At 35.3% G+C, this 25,064-nt stretch overlaps 1 protein-coding gene and 1 long non-coding RNA gene across 3 annotated transcripts in view; both read left to right on the top strand.

Moving 5' to 3' along the window:
- LOC147761788 (uncharacterized) overlaps nt 1–25,064 on the top strand; it is a 256,913-nt gene that overhangs the window by 173,874 nt on the left and 57,975 nt on the right. The gene's annotated exons all lie outside the window — the stretch shown is intronic.
- LOC106151157 (perlucin) lies at nt 1,488–7,724 on the top strand. The gene is made up of 4 exons (XM_013524266.2): nt 1,488–1,739; nt 2,628–2,760; nt 5,697–5,858; nt 6,200–7,724. Exons 1-4 carry the CDS (start codon nt 1,560–1,562, stop codon nt 6,433–6,435), a joined length of 711 nt encoding a protein of 236 aa, XP_013379720.2. The 5' UTR covers nt 1,488–1,559; the 3' UTR covers nt 6,436–7,724.

Raw genomic sequence — 25,064 nt, 5'->3', positions numbered from 1 at the left:
AATGTTTGATGTTTGATACGGGGGGGGGGGGGGGGGGGGGGGGGGGGGGGTCACAGTACACAACTTCCATAATATTGGTATTAATTTTACGGTACACGGTTGCAGTGGTTGACAGCGTCTGTCACACCTAACAGAATGGAGTTGACGCTTCCCAAAAGCGCATTTAATGCAATGCATGTAATTCATCAAATCATGCCATACGCTAAACTGACAAAGATTGAACATTTGGATAAAATAACACGGATGACCTTATTTCGTACACTTAGACTGGAAGCAAACATAGCACAAAGTACATACCATAAGGCAACTATACAGTAATATCTTTAAAAATTTGCACCATTTCAGTTAAATTTAAAGAGTCTACACATTTTTAAAATTGGCTAATAGGGATCTTCACGGTGCACGTGCCGATAGGTGGGAAACAACAATAAGAGCAGGAAGAAAATCTTGTTAGGGTTTGTGAAAGGGAGAAGAAATCGAATGGAAATGATGAGTTTAATTACTGGTAATCTAATAAAATGCTAGGAAAACCGAATATTCATTTACGGCATATAAATTTCAACCATGGTTTAACCCTGGTGCAAATTTACTGGTATATACGTCCCCATATTTAACATTAAACTAAAAGTGTGACATATGATACTGTAGAGTCTGTCTACACATAGATTGCCAGCTGTCTGATATATGAGCGGTATTTCTCTGCAAACAGGATCGGTTGTCGGTTTTTATAAACATGTCATGTTAAACGGGCACATTTGCTAAATTTAGTGTCGGGCGTACTACAAGGGTAAATTCAAATCTACAGTACAGGTGAATTTTGAGCATAAAAATATATGTAAAACAACAGCATCACTGTTTCCTCTGGGGTCAATGCCCAAAGCATTTTTCTTTTTAAATGTGGTTTGCTCAAAATTAGGGTTGGTTGTGTTCCTTAATTAACCAACTTATCGATTTAGTCTGACCCACCGGAGAGATGTTCGGGTAAATCTACCTGTGGCATATCACTAACTAGCCTAGCATGTGATTTCATAGAATAGTTCCCGTATAATACAAAAACATCAGATAACTATGAATCACACAGACAAACACATGCTCGGTGGTTTCACGTGAAATGACAGTGCGTCCTATTATGTTAATATATTATGTATTATGTAAGAGGTTACTATAAACTCTCCTTTTTTACCCAGCATACATCTGTCATTTCCAGTAATTCTTCCCTAGACTGGCTCCCCAGACAAACAGCAAAAAAAAAAAAAAAAAAAAAAAAAAAAAAAAACAGTAGAAATCATAAATCAACGAATGTAAATACAGTTTGCTGAACATAAAATTTGCACCAATGTTGAAGATGCTAACTGGTTCAGAAAGCGCGTCGTCTTAGATTCGGTGAAGATAATGGAGGCAACGCCCACTTTTGATCACATGTTTAATGCCATCCAATACAATTGCAACAAGTATCTGAAATATAAGATCAATCCCCTCCCATTGCTATTGGATAAAAGAGTGCTCTATCCACGGCGTGGTAGACAATATTCACATTTGTTGGTTTATATGGTCTGAGAATGGCAGTGTTCTTTTTGTCATCATTTGTGCTCTTGTTGGTTCTTGTCCAGCACAGTAAAGTTTGGGGACACAACATTGTCAATCTGCGATGCGAGGTCCCAACTCATGGCGGCTTTCTGTCACATCACCCAGGCACAGGTACCGTTGATACTTGTACATGTACGAAGACCAAAGAAAAGGTTCGTATGCCGTACTAACTATATACTTCCGCATTACGCCTCCAACCTTGTGAAAGATACTGACAGCGTATTAATCCTCAAAATACCTAAAATGAAAATTTTCGTGCATCTAGTTATTCAATAATGCATCTACCGGTACCTTTGTATTAATTAAAAACAAAAATAATCCCCTCATTTTCAATGTGTGCCCCTGAACTGAATAAAAAACATTGAAAATCGGCTTGTTTGTTTCTTTGGGGGATGCATAAGTACCAACGGTTTCTGTGGATGACGTTCACTAAGGACTCTTGAGAACGGTTTCACTAAGCAACTTATGACTCCATTTCCATACCTAGATCGATCTAGCAGAATCGACCTTTCTCCAAGGGGTTTCTCGGTAAATAACATTCAGCTAAAGCAGCTAAGATGCCTGGCGCGCCTTCTGGAGCTGGTTCACCATAGTCAATTACCCCCTAACATCTTAGGTAGGCGCGCCAGAAATCGGAACTGCTTAAGTAAGCGAGAAACCCGTCAGAGATGGGTCGATCCTGCTAGATCGATCTAGGTATGGGAACGTGGTCTAAATCAGATGTTTTTTGGGTCTCATCATTATAGGGATGAACAGTTATTTACTTTAAAAGTCTAACAGTCCAATTTTAAATGGTGATATTGAAAAAGACGTTGAAAAAGACAAGACCGATAAGTGATGTGTAAAGGAATTCTCTTAAACACCCAACTTGAGTTTTTTCTATTTTTTATAACTCGTGCACTAGCCCAAATAAAGACATTGTGAGGTACGAGCGCATTTAGTTGACAAAGACGTTTTAAACACTGGGTTGAAAAGTGAATTGTTTATTAACCCAAAAATATGCTGTCTGCAACGTGTCTAATTTTAATTAATTGCTGTAGGTAGCTGATTTGGAAAAGAAGATAAGGCTTCAACAAGAACAGTTAGTGAAATCTGATGCTTTGCTGTCGAATCTAACTGATACACTAGGATCCGCCTTGGAGAAAATCGAAAAAATGGAAGAAAAACTAAAAGGTAGTGAATCCCTTAATGCATAATAAATATTATAGTGTTAAATGCATTAAAGAGTTTTGGTGAACGAATGTTTGTGCATGTGGGGAGTGTGGGTGGGGGGAGTGCACGTGTGTTATCATTTGTTGGCATTGGGCGAACAAATGTTTGTGAATATATATTTTTTTCACTCACTAGTTTTTTGTTGAGGTTTTGCACCTTCCTATCATGATTAAAAAACTAGAACTTGCTGCACGCTGAATACTTCGTGGATATGGCACGGGTGTTAGTTTGGCAATGCTAAGATATTAAGCATGTGGCAAAGTGGTTATGATATTCAAGGTGCATTGTTGACACCAAAAAGCCAAACTGATGTTTGTACACTGAGAATAAAATCGGAGTCCAAGTGACTCCAAACTTGGAGTCCAGCAGTGGTGCCTAAAATAACTCCAAATTGGAGTCAAGATGACTCCAATGGAGTAGTGTCATCCCAGACCCCACCTTTTTACAAAATAGCACTTCTGAATTATTTTACTTGAACAGAACCACCAAAATACTTCATCACTTTGAAAATTCATTAAGAAAGCAGCAAAACCAAATTATTTGCTGGAAATAGAACTGAAAATTTATTTTATTCCACCAAAAATACCTTTTTCATTACAGTTAAATATTATTAAAAACAGCATAACCACATAAGTACTTTTTTGTAAAGAAAAATGAAAAGAAAACACATGCTTTATAACACCACCAAATTACTTTATTACGGTAAAAAATATGAAAAAAAAACAGCTTAATCATATTTGTTCTGTATTGTAAAAACTATAGCATCATCATATTATTTCATTGCACTAAAATGCCTTAAAGATTGCACCACCAAATTATTTCATTTTAGTTAAAACATGTTTTTCAAAATGGCACTTCAAATTGTGATTGCAGCTAAGCAATCTCATACCATCTCATACTTTCTACAAACTAGCTGCCACATAGGCCCTTCTTCCTATAGTGTTTTTCATAAAATAAAGTGCACTTGGGCAAAATGCATGTCGAAAAATATCCACTCGTGGTATAGTCGTGGTCCACCACTGCCGCCTGTAAGTCAGCTTTAGGGTAGGCGTATCTGGTGGCTACAACAATCTTTGACACTGATGCGAAGTGATAGGTCAGATTCCTGAAGTAATCATTGTATCCTGCTCTATTTCTGAAGTTGCCTGGCCTGGGGTCCTGAAACCGACAGTTTGCATTGCCCCCAACATTATGGGTCTTCTCTGGAGAACCTTATGAAGAAAATAAATAAGTACATTTATTAAATGTAAGAAATCTTCGTCTTTCGTTCTATTAAAAAAAAAATATGAGCGTACTTGTACATATATTAGTCGACTTACATTGTAACATGACAGAATTGAGGCTCACACACCGCGACTAATCTTTGATTTTTTCAAGGAAAATAGTTTGCATTCGTGTGTTTCAAGCACTAAATGAAAAGAAAACACATGCTTTTCAATCAATTCACATTTTCTTCATGTTGTTATGGCACTACATTTAAGTAATTCGCGTTTGAGTTGGTTCTCAGTCAGCGACGCGTGCCCACGCTCCATGTTAAACTCGGTGTAAAACCGCAAGCGAGATTTTAGAAGGACTGCTTTGACCCCCACGCCATCTAGCGGTAGACCCTCAACGCTGTTATACCCCATTGACTCCATTCACACATCCCTTCATCCCTTGATTTATCTCTACATGACCCCATATTAAGGATTTTTTGACTCCTTGGCACATCATGAACAAAATCAACAACAACAGTGTCAAGGGGAGAGACCGAAAGTATTGTTTATTTCATATTGCTGTGTCCCCCGGACGGGCTCGAACCCACGTCCAGAGGCGGACACTCTAACCACTACACCATGCGGTCACATGCAGTCTTAGAGTAGCAATAACAAACAGTTTGTAAATCTGGTAATAAGCAGCATGGCTCATATATATATATATATATATATATATATATATATATATTACAAATATACCAATGAATGAGCATACCTCTCCACTGACATGCATTGGTGGGTCAAATCAAACCTACAACCTAGAAACAAAACCTGCTGACCTGTTTACCGACATATCACATAAAGGGTGTGGCAACTGAAAGCCCAGGCCAGTAATAAGTGCACGAGTTCTGCATGCAGAAACACACAGAAAACCACTTGCTCATGCATAAAATCAACTACATGTATGTCCAATAAAGTAATGTTTATACTGACAAAGGATGATGAAAACTGTTCTCTTCACGCCGTTTGCTCACTGCCATCACAAGTAATGAAACGAAGCTTACTGTCCAGCGAGCGAAAAGAGTCGGTGAAAGGGGTCATCCAGACACTGGCCCCCGATAATTTGACTCTGATTTTAGAGTCAGATTGACTCCATGAGAGCCAGGGGGTGATTGACTCTGATAAGAGAGTCTAAAGCTCTGGTAGTGGGGTAATTTGACCCTTATATAGGAGTCAAATTAACTCCATGAGGGTCAGGGGGTGCTGGACTCTGACTAGAGAGTCAAATGACTCCAATTTTATTCTCAGTGTATGAAATTACACGACTCCTTTGATTAAGATTCACATCATTGTTTGGTGATGCTCACTAAGTTTAATCCCAAATGTTTTTTTTAATTCAAAACTTGGATCTAAAATAAAGCTGATGAAAATCGGACCGTTTTGGATGTCATATACCTGTACCTCGTTAGTCGCATCTTTCGACTGGGCGATCACACAGCTGGTTTATCGAAAATTCAAAATTCATCGTTCCGCCATATATAACGTGTGAGTCTTCCTTTTTCTGTAAATTGTATATTTACCAGCATTTCTGATCAGCTGAAAATTAAACAAAAACATTTTAGACTTTTAGAGCTAAAACCATATTTTGTAATCCGACACATTTTTATAGATTTTTACAAAATCGTGTATTCTGCCTTTCAGAGTGTCCACTTGGTTTCGTTGAACTCGGTGGCAGCTGCTATTACTTCTCCACAGCTAAAAAGACTTGGCCCCAAGCTCAGGAGCACTGTCAAAGTCTCTCTGCCAATCTGGCTACTATAACTTCCAAAGCTGAAAATGAGATGATTGCGGCCAATTTATCAGGTAAGCTCCTTTCCATTTGATTGAACAGATAGTTAAAATGACGATTTTCAAAGCACTGGGGCATATCAAATAACTCTGGGTTTCGAAACTTTTAGAATGTATGGAAACTTATGAAGTTTAGGTATTTTATCATTTTAATATTTTTTATATACAAGAATATATTAATTCGGGTCGGAAGAAAACACAAGTGGTAAAAATACACTCAGAAAAAATTGCAACGGATTGGGGGGATAAGGTCGCCTATTTCCTGCGTTTATCACCTTGTTTAAACTTTCTATTAAAAGTTTTAACGCTTATTATGTGGTGTTGGTATGAGAACACTTTTTCTCTCTAAATTTTAGATTCAGTGCCCTACTGGTGGATAGGTGCTAACGACCGGGAGAGCGAGGGTAGATGGGTCTGGGTTGCCACCAACACCACACTTACTTTCACCAACTGGATGATAGGTGAACCCAACAATGCGTTCGAGGGAACTGAACATTGTGGGATGATTTACTGGAAAAAGGAGAAAAACCAGTGGAATGACATAGGATGCACTAGAAACTTTCAATTCGTCTGTGAACGCTCCCGAATCTGACGTCAATTTTAATCCCAGTACCAAAATGGCCATGTCATATTGCATCCCCCCCCCCCCAGCTACACCCTTTTTCTCCATTTTGATCATTGCTAAACAATTAATTCGTTATCTTATCCCAAAGCCCTGTCAGACGCATATTTGGTGATCTTGGCTCTCCTGGTTTCCAGATTATTAATGGTCACCGGGGTGCACCCTGAGTTTAGATAGTCTCTGGGATCAGCTGCATGCTGAAAGTAGAGAGGCGAGTTTTTATTGACCTCTGCAATTTAGGGTGACAGGCTATGACGCACAAGGTTCACCTCTGTACAGCGTTCAACGTAGCTGTGACATCTGTCACATGCAGTTTATTTGGTTATTCAAATTTAATTGTTCTTGAAAATTACTAAAAAAAAAAAAAAAAAAAAAGCATAAGCGAAATGGCAATCTGCGCAGACAATTTTTCTAATAATCCTATGCATGGTGGATAGTAATGGCTGTCAAGCTACTGCAATGTACTGGTAGCTGATTCTATTTCTGATTTTTTCCTGTAACTTTATACATGTAGTTACAGTTATCATCTTCGAATAATTTTCCACTCAAGCAACATGAAGATCGCGATAACAGCTTTAGTATTAAATGAAACACGATCCATTAAAACAGTCTTTAATTTTACTCTGAGTGGAATATCTTTAGATAGCGAGTAACTTTACCCATGGCAAATTATTACAATCGTTCAATTTCCCAGAAAATAACCTGTTTAAGAAGGCCATCTCATATGTCTTAACAACAGACATCTTTAGTTTTATCTTAGTTTAGCAACAAGAACGTCTGTCGGCCATGCATCATCCGTAAGTTTTATTATCATTATTTTGAACTGAAAAAATAACACGTGTTTAAAATGTTTCTTCTGAAAATATGGATTTTTAATTACCATAAAAAATTCTCATCTTTTGACTTAATTGAGTGAATCGTCTATGTCCTCTCTCCGTCTGTACGCCTGTCACAATATTGTGCGAAAAAAAAAATTTAAAATAGATTAACGTGTCAGTCAAGGTCACTAAATTTCTATTGGCATTCCTTGATCAGTGCTCGATAGGATCACCATGAACTACTTAGCAAGGTCAACTACATGTACCTCTGGTCACCTGACACAACCATGGCAACTAGACGCTCTCATTTTATTACAGGTCGAGACATTTAATTTACATTGCTAATTTACTGCTTAAGAAAGCACGTTGAAGAAGAAGGATTGTATATTTGGCCAAAATATTTAGGTACTAATAAAGATGAGTAAAATCTTCATATTTTGATTTTGTTGACATTTCCTTTCTTCATTCCGTCAGACTGATGTATACAACATTTTGACAGAGAATCCATTTCATCTTCGAAAGATGCCGTTAAACGAAATTCATGGCTTGGCACGCAGCATAGAATAACTGATATATTGCTAATATAGCAATTATGCGCACATAGTTATTTATATTGAATAGTGTAATAAGATGACATGGGAAAACCATGCATTAGTACAGGATTCCAACAATGGGTACTGCAAAATATCGTGTGAAAGTGCAATACTAACCCAAATTATCTACTCGGAGTATTTTACCTCAAGATTACATGAATCAGTCAAATTCTAATGTAACAATAGCACTAACATTCAGGGGCGGATTCAGGCCGTCTTCTGGGTCTTCCGGAAGACGGTCAGATTTTCAAGTTTACATTGACGGGTATCTAATTTTGTCTGTCGGAAGACGGTCAAAAAATGGAGGATGGATAAACAAATATAATATGGAAGACTGTCAGAAAATATCTCTGGATCCGCCCCTGTAACATTGTATAGTCAAAGTTCCTGGGAGGTATTTCAAGTTTTTTTAAAGTAAACTTTGAATGATTTTCATTTGACCTGGTTTTGTAATTTGGAACATCAGTTATCATACTATAAAATTGTGTCAGACTTATAATTGTTGTCAGTGACTAAGTTGTTCGTAAACTGAAAGAGAGTAGGATTTACAAATTTACATATCAAAATAGTTACATAACATAAAGGATATGAAATGAGACCAAAATAAGTTTCGAAAATAAACAAACCACAGACCTCTTAAAGTTTGATAAAAGAAAAAGAGGAAAAGGGATATACTGGGGAACAATAAAGACCAAGATGAGTTCCAAAATAAATCACAGGGCACTAAAAGTTTGCTAAAGAAAAAAGTGTTTTACAACATTAGGTTCCGACCTGCTATGCCTTAAGGCCCAGTCACAATGTTGGCGATCTGTCGGGGATTAGTTTTGGCCGGGGGTCGTCGTAGAAAATAAAGAATCCTTGAACAATCCTAGCAATAATCCTAATAAAAGTGGAGCAGTCACATTGTCTGAGATTTTTTCAAGGATTTTGACCCGGTTTTGTCGAAAAATCGTGGGATTAGCCTCCGATTGCATCGGAGGCGATCGGAGACGATATCTGCGAGCGTGTTTTCTTGTAATTTTTTCCCCCTGGGTATATGTGGGGGAAAAGGAGGGTTTTCTGACCTCGGTCATCTGTTTTATATATATATATATATATATATATATATATATATATATATATATATATATATATACACACACATTATATATATTATTATATATATACACGGCGATTTACAACGATTCCACCGTACGATTCGTCGGAGACGATCACATAAAGCGTACGAATCGTCGCAGGGCGCCTCCGATTCAGTCGAAGGGCGCCGGAGACTACTCGCAGACATTGAATCTCAACCTGATTTTCCAATCCCACACAGAATCTTGCGACTAGTCTCAGATTATTCGGAGGACGCCTCCGATTAATCGGAGGGCATCGTAGGTCATCGGAGATTGTGTCTGGGATGCCCAAAATGGGTGAAAAATCTTGCCAGCAATCTTAAAATTTTAAGTTCAAAGTTGGGGACCGCGACGGGTGTGGCGATGTCTAAAAAATCTGCGACAAACCGCAGGCGTCCGGAGAGCGCCTCCTACGGGTGCAAAATCGTGAGATCTGTCTCAAGATTTTGTTCAAATTTCCATCCCCGACGCATCGCAACTGATTTGTGACTGGGCCTTTAGCCTGCGGTTTGCAGATTAACAGGTAATTCAGATTTGATATAATCTAAAGCCAAATACCTTAACCCGGGGGATAATTATAATTATAGTAGTAATAATAAATTACACGCCAAACCTTTACAAGAAATTTTCAAGAGAATAATTCAAAGGAATCCTTGTATCTTGAGAAAATAGTAGAAGCAGTACATGGTTATCCTATTTCATGAGGCAAGTTATGGGAGTTATCGGGGTTGGGTAGCCCCTCCCTTTTTATCGACCTTCACGGCCAGGAAGCCAAGGGGGCAAATGGGGAGAGGGAGGGGAAATGAATATCCTCGTTCTTACATTCACCGGTGTTACAAACTAGTAAAAGTCAGTCATAACATATATAGACCCCCAACACGGAAATACATGTACTGAGTATGCATAAAATTTTGAACGTCTGGAAAAGATAACATAAGGCTTGGCGAGGCAGACAACCTCTAGTCGAAAATGACTTTAATTCATGAAATTTGAACATCTGGAACTTCTGAGCACCTCCCGTTTCAAGAATTTCAAACAAAATGATCTTTTCTTTATTTCAGTTAAGTTATTCTGTAGGAAATTTTATGGCACATTACTGTAACTCCAAAATTGTAACATTTAGTCCCTTATATCCCCAAAACTGGCAGAGATAGGTCCATAGTTACTATGGAAGTTGAATAGGAAGTCATATACTGGCAATTAAACTGTGACCTTGAATTTGACTTTAACCTACTTTTCACCATTAACTGAAGTTTGGAACATTTTAGTCCCTTGTATCTCCAAAACTGGCAGAGATATGCACACAGTTACTATTGACCTTGAATAGGAAGTCATATACTAGCAATCTAACTGTGATCATGAAATTGACCTTTGACCAACTTTTTGCCATGAATTGCACTTCACTAATTTGGATTTAACCTTTTACTTTTCCTCATGATTTTGTTTTAAATTGTAATTTTCAATAAAAATATTTAGAACTCTAGACTGCATTTTGTAGAGCTTGTCAAGCACAACACTGGAGGTGGTGTCCTTTTTTTTGCTTTTACATACAAATGCGCTTACTCCAGCTGGTGGAACAATACCCGAAGGCGGTATCGCCTCTCTGATCCTCTAGTTTTAGTACAATTTATACCTTGTTTATTTCATTGTTAATGGAAACATTCCAAACAGCTGTTTAGAGTGCTTTTATACACATAATTTTTTGTTGTTACTGTAACAGCCTTTTGCTTTTAACATTTTTTACTATTCCTTAGAGCCTTGTACAAAATGTGTATTGGTTAACAATACAATTTAGACCAACAAATGCTAGTCTGTGAGAGAAGTTATATAAAATTAATAAATACGCTGAAAAAAGTTTTCCTAGTTATAAGAGTTTTATACAGTATAGTGAAATCAGTGATGGCTTCTGTGAGAAAATACTGTAATATACCACCCCTCCCTCTCTTCTTTAGGATTAAAAAATAACAATAACTTTCCCATTTACTTGTGCCACACCACAAGTATTTAACATATAACTTTTTTTTAAACCACAAGACAAGTTTCATTAGAAACAAATAATTTATGTAATATATATGCTGAAAAGAGTTGCACTGATTCATTAGTCTGCATACAACAGGTAAATCTGGCTACTCCTCCCCCCCCATAACTCATTAAATATGCTATGTTACAATGCCTCAAACCAAATATTTTTTTACACAACAAATATATGCATAAACTTTATAATAGCAAATTATTTTAAAAATAAGACAATGGGCACTTTGCCAATGGTTATCTGCACTCATCCTTTAAGGTTCACTTCCTCAGGATAGGTCATAAGCAAGTTTAATCTGTAATTATTTTTTCATAAATGGGCCAATTTAGTGGTAATCCAAATAAAAATAAATGCAAATTTGAAAATGTAGTCTAGCTTGTATTCCCCCATAAAAAGTTATTTACATTTTTACTGAAGATCACACACTAGTTTAAGGACAACAACAAAAAACAGTGCCTCACTCTAGAATATACTTTTATTAGAAGTATTTTTTTCTACTTTACATTTATCTCTATTTGAATACAAATGTGAATAAGTACAATTTTTAACAATTTCAAACTATGAACCATAAATTAACCATTAACTGATAATAAATATGAGAAGTGGAAAAATACTGGAAAAAAAAAAAAAAAGATAATTAAGCAATCTTTGAGACCAAGAGAAAATTTTCTAATAAGACAAAATCTATCTAAAAACATTTGGGAAAAGAACATTTGCACAATATCAAATACAGTAGCAGAGAACTTATACATGTAAAAAGTTCATGAATATAATATGAATACACAAAACGATCCAAAACTAAAAAGATTGCCAAATCATAAAATTTATACACCCAACAATACTGTTAAAGAGAAATATATTTCCAACTTCTGATTTTTGAACATAAATTCCAACACGTCCTTAACTTATTGACTCAGGCATTATAGTCAACTAGAAATCACACAAAATGTATCTGTAATCAAGTATTTTAGTGAATTAATAGTATGAATAAACTCTTAAAATAATGTTTCTCACTCTTGACTTGATAAAATTGAAGTTTTTTTTAAACAACTGTCAAATAATATGTATATATTATAAGGTGCATTTGTATTGTGTAATTGTGTACCACAAACAATTTGGATAGTGGAAAAACTACATTATATATTAAAAAAAGCTGTTGTTTCACAAATGTTTTTTTTTAAATTATGGCCACTGTATACGCCAATCCTCTTCCATAGTTCAGAAAATTACAACTATAAGACAACATTGAATGCTTAATTCAAAGAATAAGACTCCATTCACTTGTGGTATACTTAGATGCTTCTGGATTATTAAAACACCACACTTTTGATCATCACAGATCCTGCTGTCTATTCATGTTAGTTCACAATAAAAATCATCCTTTGCATGAACTCCAAAATACCGATTGTGAATTGCTCATATTAGATCATAAACTTTTAAGACAATAACTACTACATTGTAAACGTAATTACTGGTACGTTATATATAAACAATTACTGAATATATCTTATAATTAATTAATATAATCATAAAGATTTAACAATTCCCAGAGCCTTTCATATACAGATGATAACACAAGTACAGTAACAAAAACAAAAAAGGATTTTGTAATGAAAAGATTGACATTATTAAGAAACATTTAGATGCTTGTAGAAAACATTAAAGTTCTTAATTAACAGGCCCCAAATGCAGTAAAAAATATGATTGGTGGCATATAATACTTGAGCATACAGGTATGTCTGTAAATTAAAATAATTTTTCAACAGACTGAAAATTGCTCCCAATGCAATGATGTTGACATAGGTTATGTGGCAAGTCAGAAAAATATATGTAACAAGGCAGCAAAGCTGTCAAATGTACAGACAAAAAACAGAAAATAAAGATGCAAAAAAGGTCATTTTGTCAATTTTGATGCAATAATAAATAATGCTTCTAATAGCACTGTCAGTCAACACTTAATTTTAATCTTGCACAACAGGTAACATGGTCAATAACAGGAGCAGACCCAGAGATATTTTCTGACAGTATTACAAAGTATCTATGTTGATCCATCCTCCATTTTGATGGTCTTCCAACAGAAAAAAATAGATACCAGTCAATATAAACTTAATAACCTGACTGTCTTCAGGAAGACCCAGAAGATGGTCCACCCCTTCAATAAAATTACAGTTTCAGGACCATGAGAGTTCAAATTCACATTATGAAACTCTCAATATTTGAAAAATGATGACAGTGCATAAAATAATATTACATAATGTTTAAAGACATAAAAAACAATACAACTGCTTATGTGGAAATACAGAAAATGTGCAGAGCCCCAGGCAGATGAGAGTTAAAAGTCACAAATGCAAGTGTTTGAGAAAAAATTATAAAGGAAAACATAACAAAGCTAGAAAAGCACTTTGAGAGTGCAGACCTCTGCCAAGGCAGCAATTGTTGATTATTATTGATAATTGATTGATTATTGTTCCAGACCACCACCAAAAATTAAACATTGTCCTCTTTGGCCCACTTCCGACAGTTCCTGAAAATTTCTGCAAAATCAGTCCATAACTTTTTGTGTTATGTGGATGACAGACAAACGGGGGTGAAAATATGACCTCCTTGGCAGAGCTTGAGGTAAATATAATTCCAATGAAGATGCTATTCAAACTTTTAATCTTCCAGTTTGATATATATATATATATATATATATATATATATATATATATTATTTAAAACTTATTTGCAATATTAAACAAAATTTACCTTCATAATTATCACTGCTTCCTTATTATTAATCTAGCAGAGAGCTTTACCTTTGGGAGTTTACAGGGAAATATCAACAAGTGTGCTTTATGTAATCTCATTTAATGGCCTATTAAGGCAAATGACTTTATAACTCTGAAATTAATTTAGTGATACCCAAGGGTAATTTACAGACTGACCCACTCAAAGGTCTTTAGGCCCATAAGTCACACTTTAAGAAAAGCACAAAACCATAATGCCCAAAATAGGAGACTACCAATCCTGATGCAATAATACATTATGTTTAACTGCACAGTCAACATCAACTTATGCACAACAGGTAACACAGACGAAATTAAAAGCATAAGGCTTCAGGCCCATCGGAGTTCAAGTTTATACTTAGAAAGTGCCAGAATGAGAAAAATGAAAATTTCACAAAAAATGCATAAATTCAATAAAAATGATAATCCAATAGAGCTGGTTTTCTCATATGAGCTGAAGGCCAATCCTAAAAATCGTACTTGTAAGTTAAAAATGATAATAAGTAGCACAGTTTTCTTTTCATAATGTTTGCAGTAGCAGTGCAAAAAGATTGTTGTCAATTTTGATGTAACATTACGTAATAAATTAGAGAATAATTATCACCAATTTTTGTTTATTGACTATAAATAGGATGGACATGTAGAAAATATGATTACCATTCGGCTTCATGTTCATGGGAGCTCTGAGTCCCACAATGAATATGCCAAAAAGATAATGAATATTACACTAAAATGTATAGCTTCCAGAAAAAGAAGCCAATTAGACTGCTTTTCCAACTCAGGCTGCATTTTAGTCCTGTGTTTCTTTTTTGAAAGTTTGACAGTCATAAGTAACACAGTTTTCTCATAACGGTCATCAAGGCAGCAGCACCCAAAATTGTGTTTTCTTCTATTTTGATGCAACATTACATAATGCTTAACGGCATAATGACCATCGATTTTTAATAATAAAATATAAGTGTCATGAATTTTCAGAAAATGTGACTAGCATGGGTCTTCAAGCCCGTGGAGGTTCTAAGTCACACCTTGGAAATGCCAATATGTGAAAAATTACATTTTCACAAAAAACTGTTTAATTGCCAGAAAAATTTACCAAACAGACTGCATTGCCTACTGAAGCTGTATTTTAGACCCATGTTTCTTTCCTGTAAGTTTGAGAACAGTAATTGACACGATTTTTCTTAAATGGTCATCATGGGAGCAGTGCCCAAAACAGGGGTTTCTTCAAATTTTGATGCAACATTACATAATGTTTAACAGCATAATGACCATCAATTTTTAATTATAAAATATTAGTATAACGCATATTCAGAAAATGTGACAAGCAAAGGTCTTCAGGATCATGGAACTTCAAAGTCATACATTGAAAATGCCAATATGTGAACAAGGTAGCAATTGTTGATTATTATTGATTTTTGTCCTCTTTGGCCCACTTCTGACAGTTCCTGAAAATTTCAGCAAAATCGGTCCATAACTTTTTGAGTTATGTTGATGACAAACAGGGGTGAAAATATAACCTCCTTGGCAGAGGTAAATATAATTCCAATGAAGCTGCTATTCAAACTTTTAATCTTTCAGTTTGATATATATATATATATATATATATAAAACTTATTTGCAATATTAAACAAAATTTACCTGCATAATTATCACTGCTTCCTTATTATTAATCTAGCAGAGAGCTTAACCTATGGGAGTTTACAGGGAAATATCAACAAGTGTGCTTTATGTAATCTCAAATCACAAGTGTGCTTTATGTAGCCTATCAATTAGGCAAATTACTTTATAACTGAAATTAGCGAAGTGATACCCAAGGGAAATTTATAGACTGACCCTCTCAAAGGTCTTTCAGGCCCATAAGTCACAACTTAAGAAGAGCACAAAACAATAATGCACAAAATAGGAGACTACCACTTCTGATGCAATAATACATTATGTTTAACTGCACAGTCAACATCAAATTTTAATTTTGCACAACAGGTAACACCGATGAGAGTAAAAGCATAAGGCTTCAGGCCCATCAGAGTTCAAGTTTATACTTAGAAAGTGCCAGAATGAGAAAAATGAAATTTCACACAAAATTGCATTAAATTCAATAATAAATGATAACCCAACTGACCTGGCTTTCTAATTTGAACTGCATGCCAATCCTAAAAATCATACTCTTAAGTTAAATATAATAATAAATAACACAGTTTTCTTTCATAATGTTTGCAGTAGCAGTGCAAAAAGATTATTGTCAATTTTGATGTAACATTACATAATAAATTATAGAATAATTATCACCAATTTTTGATTATTGACTATAAATAGCATGAACATGTAGAAAATTTGATTACCATCCGGCTTCATGTCCATGGGAGCTCCGAGTCCCACAATGAATATGCCAAAAAGATAATGAATATTTCACTAAAATGAATAACTTCCAGAAAAAGAAGCCCATTAGACTGCTTTTCCAACTTGGGCTGCATTTTAGTCCTGTGTTTCTTTTTTGAAAGTTTGACAATCATAACGAACACGGTTTTCCCATCAGGGCAGATGTGGATGATTGAATCTGACAAACTGCAATGATATGAGTTTATTTCCGTTTTGGACACTTGATTACACAATACATGATAACAAGTTTACCATCATTTTTACATAATCAACTAACAATGTTGTAAAGATGCAGGAAATATCAAACACACACTTTTACGTATCTTATTAGTTCAATAATGAGACTGTTAACATGCCTAAGAATTGAATCTGAGGAAATTTGAAAAAACAGTACAACTTCTAAAATAATGGCCCGATAACACTGATTTTCGAACTCAACATGCATTTTTGTAAGATTGACCACTCCTGTGAGTATAATGACAATTGGCTAAGCTGTTTTTCTTATATTGTGTTATTAATGTTGCATATATGTTGAAAAAAGTGAAAAAACAGCATAAAAAATTAAAAGAAAATGTAAAATAAAACATAACAAAAAATACCAATAAAGCTGCTATTCAAACTTTTAATCTAGCTGTACAATTACTAACATGATATGAATAACCCTATTGAGTTTGAGAATAATAAGGCACTGTTATTCATCTTTAGCATTAATGTAAGCGTTACACAAATTTTTTTTTTTGTAAACTTATTTTCCATATTAAATAACATTTACCTGCATAATAATCATCGATTCCTAATTATGTGACACAGTTAAGAAAGCTAAACCGATGGGACTTTACAATGAAATCTCAATGTGTGTTTATGTAATCTCATTTAAGGCCGGTGATAGGGTTAAATACGCTTAAAATCATGTTTTTGAGTTTTTTGTGTGTTTATATTAATCAAAAAAGTATCTAACGTTGGATGTAATAATTTTTATGAATTTGCATCGCAAAATGTGTCTTTTGATGAGTTTTTCAACTGGCACGCGCCCCAGTCAGGCTGACAACTAAGCCACGCCTCTGTTACTAAGGGCCGTTGCCATGAGGGGGTCGGAGCACAGTTAATGAGTTATAAGCCGATTACGTGTGCGGTAATAGGTCATAAGTCTTACATCAGCTTAGCAGCGAAGAAGTCTAGCTAGTACACTATGGGGAAGAGAAAAGTTCGTGTTAAAAGTCCATTTCCAGAGGAAAGAGAAAATTTTGAAAGAGAGTAGGGCCTAAGCGTTGCGGTTGGGGAAAACCGGCCCTATTTGTTCAGTCGGATAACTGATTTCTGTATACCTAATAAATGGGTGAAAGAGTTAATCGAATCGCCTAAATTAATTGACAAATGAAAGAAAAATCGATAAATAAATTTTAAAAAACGCTAAAAAGGATACTTTTAGCATAGCTCTTAATTTTTGCGATATATATCGGCGAGCGTATGTGCGACACGTTACGAAACCGGAAATGATTGTTGGTCGCCGTTTGCAAAAGGTAAATCTAATGTTGACAAAATAAAATTTTATTCTAAAAGATATGATATCATGGAGCTTGAGAGATACGCGAAAAAATGTGATGTGAATGGCCAAACGAGAGAAATCCAAGCAAGGGTTGACAGCATGATTAAAACAATAAAAATAAAAACGCATGTTAGCGGCTTTGCATTTTGCGATGTTTGGAGAAAAACAATTTCAAAATCACTGATCAAGCGGGAAGAAAGAGTTCAAAATGTATCCAAAAATGAAAATCACAAAAAGACCCCGAAAATAGTCAAGACTAGCAGGTAAAAAGCAAATAGGGTCTAAGTGTCATATGTGTAAAAATAAAATATTTATTCAAAAGCCTTCTCTCAGCCACTTTTACCGCTGAATCTTGTGCAGCTGAGCGTCTCCCCTTTATCTTAGCTGGCATTTTGAGAGAGACCGCTCTGAAGTAATCACTGGATTTTTCCGTTGATCTGACGATTACCAAGTGTCGTGCATAATAATCCTGCAGCGTTACCCGTCAAAAAACTCGTATTAACACAAGTGACGGACACTTGCTCTCGACACAGTTTTATCTGATCACTTTGCCGATAACAAAGAAGGAATCTCTCAGGTAAAATTACTCGATTGCCGAAGAAGAGCCATTGAAACGTTCAAATGCAACTTCACACCTCTTAATTGCGTTTAAACGTAATCGCCTTTGTTAGCGCTTCCTTCTACATATCCTTGACACCCTACGGGGCATCACTAGGCTAGGGCCCTCTCCAGAGCTGTCAATCAAAATGGCGGCACGCTTACATGCCTAACGAGTGGTCGGAAAATGTAACAAAAGCACGATTTTCTGCCCCTTCAAAGCACCCAAACAAAATATTTTTAGATGACAATAAGCAATGGTTCCATCTGATCGTATAACCGATAACAGGTAAATTTGCCAGCTTAGCATTTGACTAATAAGCCCTGTTAACCAACCTGTGAACGTTTTTGGCTGTTTTAACAGCTTTCTATATTGACGAGATAAGTGAATCGCTGCCAAGTATATCTCACTATCTGAGCAACCGATCGTTACAAAAGTTGCACCTATTGTTGTTAGGAATGTGGACTACAGCATGATATCAGGGGTTTAAGAGGAAATTGTTTGTTTGAAAGTTATCGCCTTTTGAATTGAATAACCCATTGAAATATGGGCTGATTTAACGTAAAAGATGATAAAATCAAAAGTAAAAAGTTTAAGACAATTCCCTGGTACCCTGCTGTAGTGCTTTCACCCAACTTTATGAGGCCTTTTGAATCATTTGAATAGCTGTCTTGGTTATGGAGAAAATCCCAATACCGAAAACGGCATTTTTCCCCTCAAATTGGCACCAGAGCGTTATCCGTTGGACACTGTACTTAATCCCCGTCTTTAATTGGCCTTTTGGGAAGTTTGTTTTAATTTTTTATAAAAACTTATAAGCCCAGGGCTTTGTTTCTATGACTTTGGTCCTTTTACTATTAGTGGCCTTAATATCCACTTGAAAATTAATTAAGCAAATTATTTTATAACCCTGAAATAACTTGAAAATCAATTAAGCAAATTATTTTATAACCCTGAATTAACTGCCTACTATCCATATACATTTATTGCACCAAATAGCACTGTACTGCATTGCTTTCAAAACAGAAAACAATTACGATGGTTTTCCAACACAAGCTGCACTTCACTCTTTTCAGTAAGGTTGATTATCATAAGTAACATGGTTTTCCCTTAATCGCTATCCTGGCAGCAGTGTCCAAAATAGGGTTTTCTTTAACTTTCATGCAATATAACATAATACTTAACAGCATAATGACCATCAAATTTTTTATAAAAAAATAAAAGTATCATGGATATTCATGGAAAGGTCTCCAAGGACATGGAAGTTAGGGTCACACTTTCAAAATGCCAAAATGTTAACAAGAGATAACTGTACTGAAATGATTTTCTTTCCATTTTCAACACCTTTTTAACATAAAACCATCATCAATTAACTGACATTTTTAAATGATCAACTAGGAAAATTGTTGACATAGGAAAAATATCAATAGAACAATTTATAATGTCCAATTAGCTCCATTTGGAGATTCTGAACATAGTGAATGATTGAATCTGACGAACTGCAATGATGAGTTCCTTTCCATTTTTGATACTTTATTACACAATGCAGGATAATAGGTTTACCGTCATTTTTATATAATCAACTAACAATATTGTTAAGAAGCAGAAAATGTTAAAACAACACTTTAACATATCCAATTAGTACCGTTATGAGACTGTTAACATGCTTAAGAATTAAATCTGAAGAAAAACCACTTATATACAAAAAGGCTAATAACTTCATCAAAACTTAACTGATCAAGCTTATTTTCAAACTTGATCTGTATACTGGTCAGATTGATCACTCCTGTGAGTTGCAAGACAAAAGGCTGATTGGTTTTCCTTAAAATGCGTTATCAGTGTTGCATGTATGCTGAATAAAGGGAAAAAAACAGCATTACTTTTGTAAAAATAGTCCAATCATGCCAATTTTCAAACTTGACCTGCATATAATAAATATTCACCAGTTCTGTAAATTTCAATCCAAGGAAAGGAAAAACATTTTTACACTTATCATGTTATCGGTGTTATAAAAGTGCTGAAAAAATTGAAAAAAAAAAACAAAAAAAAAAAAAAACAGGATAACTTCCATAAAAATTGTCCGATCTTGCTGATTTTCAAACTTGACCTGCGTATTATGAATATTCATTAGTTCTGTAAGTTTCAAGCCAAATGAAAAAACAGTTTTCCACTTATTGTGTTATCAGTGCTGCATATATGCTGAAAAAAGTGAAAAAAGAGCATAAATTCCCTAACAATAATCGAATCATGCTGATTTTCGAACTTGACTTGCGTATTATGAATATTTATCAGTTCTACAAGTTTCAAGCCAAAAGGTAAATTGGTTTTCCACTTATGGTGTTATCGGTGCTGCATATATGCTGAAAAATAGTGAAAAAACAGCATAAATTCCCTAAAAATGACCCAATCATGCTGATTTTCGAACTTGACCTGTGTATTATGAATATTAATCAGTTTTGTAAGTTTCAAGCCAAAAGGTAGGATGGTTTTCCACTTATCGTGTTATCGGGGTTGCATATATGCTGAAAAAAGTGAAAAAACAGCATAAATTCCCTAAAAATGACCCGATCATGCTGATTTTCGAACTTGACCTGCGTATTATGAATATTCATCAGTTCTGTAACTTTCAAGCCAAAAGGTAAAATGGTTTTTCACTTATCGTGTTATCGGTGCTGCATATATGTTGAAAAAAGTGAAAAAACAGCATAAATTCCCTAAAAGTGACCCGATCATGCTGATTTTCGAACTTGACCTGCGTATTATGAATATTCATCAGTTCTGTAAGTTTCATACCAAAAGAAAAAACAGTTTTCCATTTATCGTGTTATCGGTAAAAGTGCACGGCGACGGCGACGGCGACGACGGCGACAGCGACGGCGACGACAGACGCAGATGATGGCTATATGTACAGACAGATCTGTGTCTGTACATAAAAAGCTATAAAACAATATATATGGATTACTGTCTTCTATGTAATGATATATTCACAATTTTAATTTTTAAAAGCTAGACTATGGCATGTACATTTGGGAATAAATAAATAAATAAACAAATAAATAAATAAAATACAACTTATTTAACCACAGATTCAATCAATAAGGGAGGTATTGAAAGGAATGGGTATAAATGCATGTTAGAAATAATAGATATTTTCAGCCAATTTGTGAAAAGGCCACTCATATATTGTAAAAGAAACATTGACACAGGCTGTTGCAGCAGAACAATAATGCCAATGCAGGCTTTCAGGAATTGTAGAAGCACACAGTGGAGGGAAGTTCGGAGGTTGGGGGGGGGGGGGGGGGGGTTTAGTTCATACAGGCTCTTATGGGTAAACCAGGAGTGACAAAAGCAAACAGAAGCCAGGACAGACCATCAGGAAAAGGAAAGTTTTGTACATGTGCAGTCAAGTGGTTACGTCAACATTTCAGATGCAGTGAAAAACTAAACCCAGATTCATGCATTATGACAACCTCAAGCCATTTTATGGGTCTAATTAGGTTGTTTATGCTGAGAGTATTTCTCTTACAGATCCAGGGCAACAGCAGATCCACAATGACTGCTGGAGAGAGAGCGTGCAGAGCAGCCTACAACAACTATGCGAGTCTGCCCTGCACCCTCTGATCACAACAGAGAATGTTGGAATGTTATACATTTTTGTCAGAAGAAGAAACTTGAAGGAACTTACCATAGTTAAAAACTATGGCATTTTATTTTTCTAATAAACACAAAAAATTAGGCTTTAACATGGAGAATTATAACCCAGAAGAATCAATTAAAACTGATATTGATCCCTTTTTTGGAATTTCATATCTTACCTTACCTTTAATGATTCCGAATAAGCATGTTTTCAGAAAGATATGGTAGGATGGAACGTGCCTTATTTTGTAACTGACAAATGTGGAAACCCAGTTTGAACAAAGCTATTGCAAGGTCTTAGTGTAATTTCAGAAATGCTTTTCATTTCTTCATCAGGTACTAGCATTCATCCTATTCGGTTGATTTCCACCGATGTAGTAGATAAATTCACAAATTCTTCAGATGATCGTATTGCCATTCTGAATTCATTTGGTAAAGTTGTCTTCAAATAGAGCTTGCTTCATTATAAAAATTCTGTTGCTTTAAAATAGTCAAACTCCCCAAAACAGAAGAGATAATAATAGTGGAAGTGGAAATATCATAAGTGCAAAGCTATATTAGAGGCCAAATTTTCAACCAAAGTTACTTTAGCAGACAAGAAAAAATGGGATCAAATTGCAGCAGTAATTAACAGGTACAGACACCTCTTTAAAAGGTATCCTGAAATTCAGTATAAAAATTCTATATATGAAAAGCATAATTCTTTTTATACAAAATTTATATTTCTTGTTTCTTTGGGTAACTGTATGTGTTGAAATAAATGCTTAAAGATTATATTAATTTGGACAATTTTGACTTATAAATTACAGCCAAAATCCTTTTGTAAGCCGTGATGGGGTGGAGATTAGGAAGAAGTTCAAAAATATAAAACAGAGTGGTAAGAAATCTTGTGTAGCTGCTGTGTGGGTCATTTTCTATGCAATAAAGTTGTACAGTACTTATTTTCATTAGATCGAATTGATATGTTTACTTATGTTTCTTTAATGTTTTTCTACTACATGGCAAAATATGACTAGTCGTGAAAACGCAACTAGATTTGACGCTAAATGGCGCTCATGTCAATGGTCTTGGCTACCCTTGCGCCGACGTCACAGTCAATACCACGGAATTCTGACACTGTACTGTACTGGGTCCTGTGATGTCTCATATTTAGCAGGCCTAACCACGACTGGAAGAATCTATGTAAGACCCATGCAGAAAAGCCTACCTCTGAAGGTTGACAATTTGGAGATGGAAAATCAAAGAGAAATAAAGTGTCTGCATTGTTTCAAGATGTTTCCAGCTGGTACTATAAGATCACATGCTGCAAGGCGTTCAAGAAAAGAGGTAAAAAACTGTGAAAATCATTATTCTGACAATTCAATATGATGTACGGTAGTTAATTTCTGAAGAAAATGGGAAATCTGAACTCATTTTGGTTTTTATTTAATTGTACTTCACTTTATTCAGTTACTCTTATCCATACTTTTAGATGTCTGTACTTTTTATTTTCATTTTTATTTATATGTGGATACATTATCTTATCGCATATTTTATATCTTACATAAATATTGTAATATGAATTTTGTACTTTTTATGCTATCCTCATTTTATGTAAAACTTCAACCTTTTGGTTGCTATCTCAATAAACATATTATTATTATTATTATTATTATTATTATCAACCTGATATAAATGTATTTGTCATCTTTGTACACCTTTTTTTCCTTTCTTTGTTAAGGAGACACTCATCACTGTTAGTTCCGATGAAGATGATGGACCATCAGAATCAGAACTGAAGAGTATGACAGATATATTTGGGGTAAGCATTCAATATATTATTTTTCACCATGCAGATATATTTGGGGTAAGCATTCAATTTAATTACATCTTATTAGTCATAGATCGGTTTTATACACTATTTAGTCCGTTTTGATAATAAATTCAGCTTGTCCAGTTGGCGAATCAAATACTCCGAGTTTCAAGCCAGTTGCGGGTTTTTATTCGCGTTTTCAAATTTATATGCTGGTCGCCATCATTACTTACCCGCATATTGGGCCAAGATAGCGGTAAGAATAAATTCACAAGACGGCCCATATTCTGGGTCTGAAGCTCAGGGTACAACTCGAAGGAAAGTTATGCACATTTTTTTGTCTATCATGATCTTATCACTGTTAAAACTACATTTAATCATCAACATATGATATAGTAGCATACACTAGTGGGCTAGATTTGGTCTTAAAGTGCAATTTAAGTTCATAAGTGATCTTACACGATCTTAGTCATTACAGCAATAGTCTTAAAATGGACTGAATCTGCTTTTAAGATCAAAAATGATCTAACATCTACTTAAGTGGTCAAGCAGTTTCCTCCCCTCACAATGGGGGATACCTCTCCTCACAATAGAGGACACCTCTGCTCACAATAGGAGAATGTGTAAGGGGAGACAACTTAATTGGCTGTCAGACTAGAAATGGTCTTACTCATGTTTTAAGATCATGTAAGACTATTTGTGTTCTTAAATTGCACTTTAAGACCAAATCAAGCCCACTAGTGATAGTACTTTTGAAGTCTAAACTATCAACAAATATACCTCAAACTGTCATAATCTTTAAGGTGATGATTTTTTTATTTTTAGATCTTCATCAATGTACCTTGGAACCCAAGCCTTTAGGTGTGATGGCTTTCCTGCACATGAACAAAGTATACAGCACATTAAGTGTTTTGGTGCAGCCCGAGTAGCAACTGCCAGGGTTCATTATTAACACATAAATGACTTACCACCCAGATTATGTCCTTAATCTCAAGACTTTCCACCTGATTATATTGTAACGAACGGGGCTCCAATAGCTCTACACCGATGCCGACAAAAATTTACCAGTCCAACTTTAGTTGCCGTTCTAGAGCCGTTTAAAGACGAAAAGATGCCAAATACCCCATGATTTTAAACAAAGAAAGAAACGTTAGATTTTTACCGCTGTACGGGAAAGAATCAACAATGACGTTCCAACCGTGTCGACGTGCCGTCAGAAAGTGTGACCGCGCGACCTGCGGTCATGACGTCACGGTCGCTATAAATAACCGCTCAGCTGATCGTTAGCGGCGTCTTTCAAGTTCTTCAAGTTGAAGCGGGGA

This window comes from Lingula anatina, chromosome 5, assembly GCF_051362555.1.
Source record: "Lingula anatina isolate TDL-2025a chromosome 5, LinAna3.0, whole genome shotgun sequence".
In the NCBI taxonomy this organism is placed as follows: domain Eukaryota; kingdom Metazoa; phylum Brachiopoda; class Lingulata; order Lingulida; family Lingulidae; genus Lingula; species Lingula anatina.
Note: the sequence above shows the minus strand (reverse complement) of the source record. Positions and strands in the feature narration are given on the sequence as shown.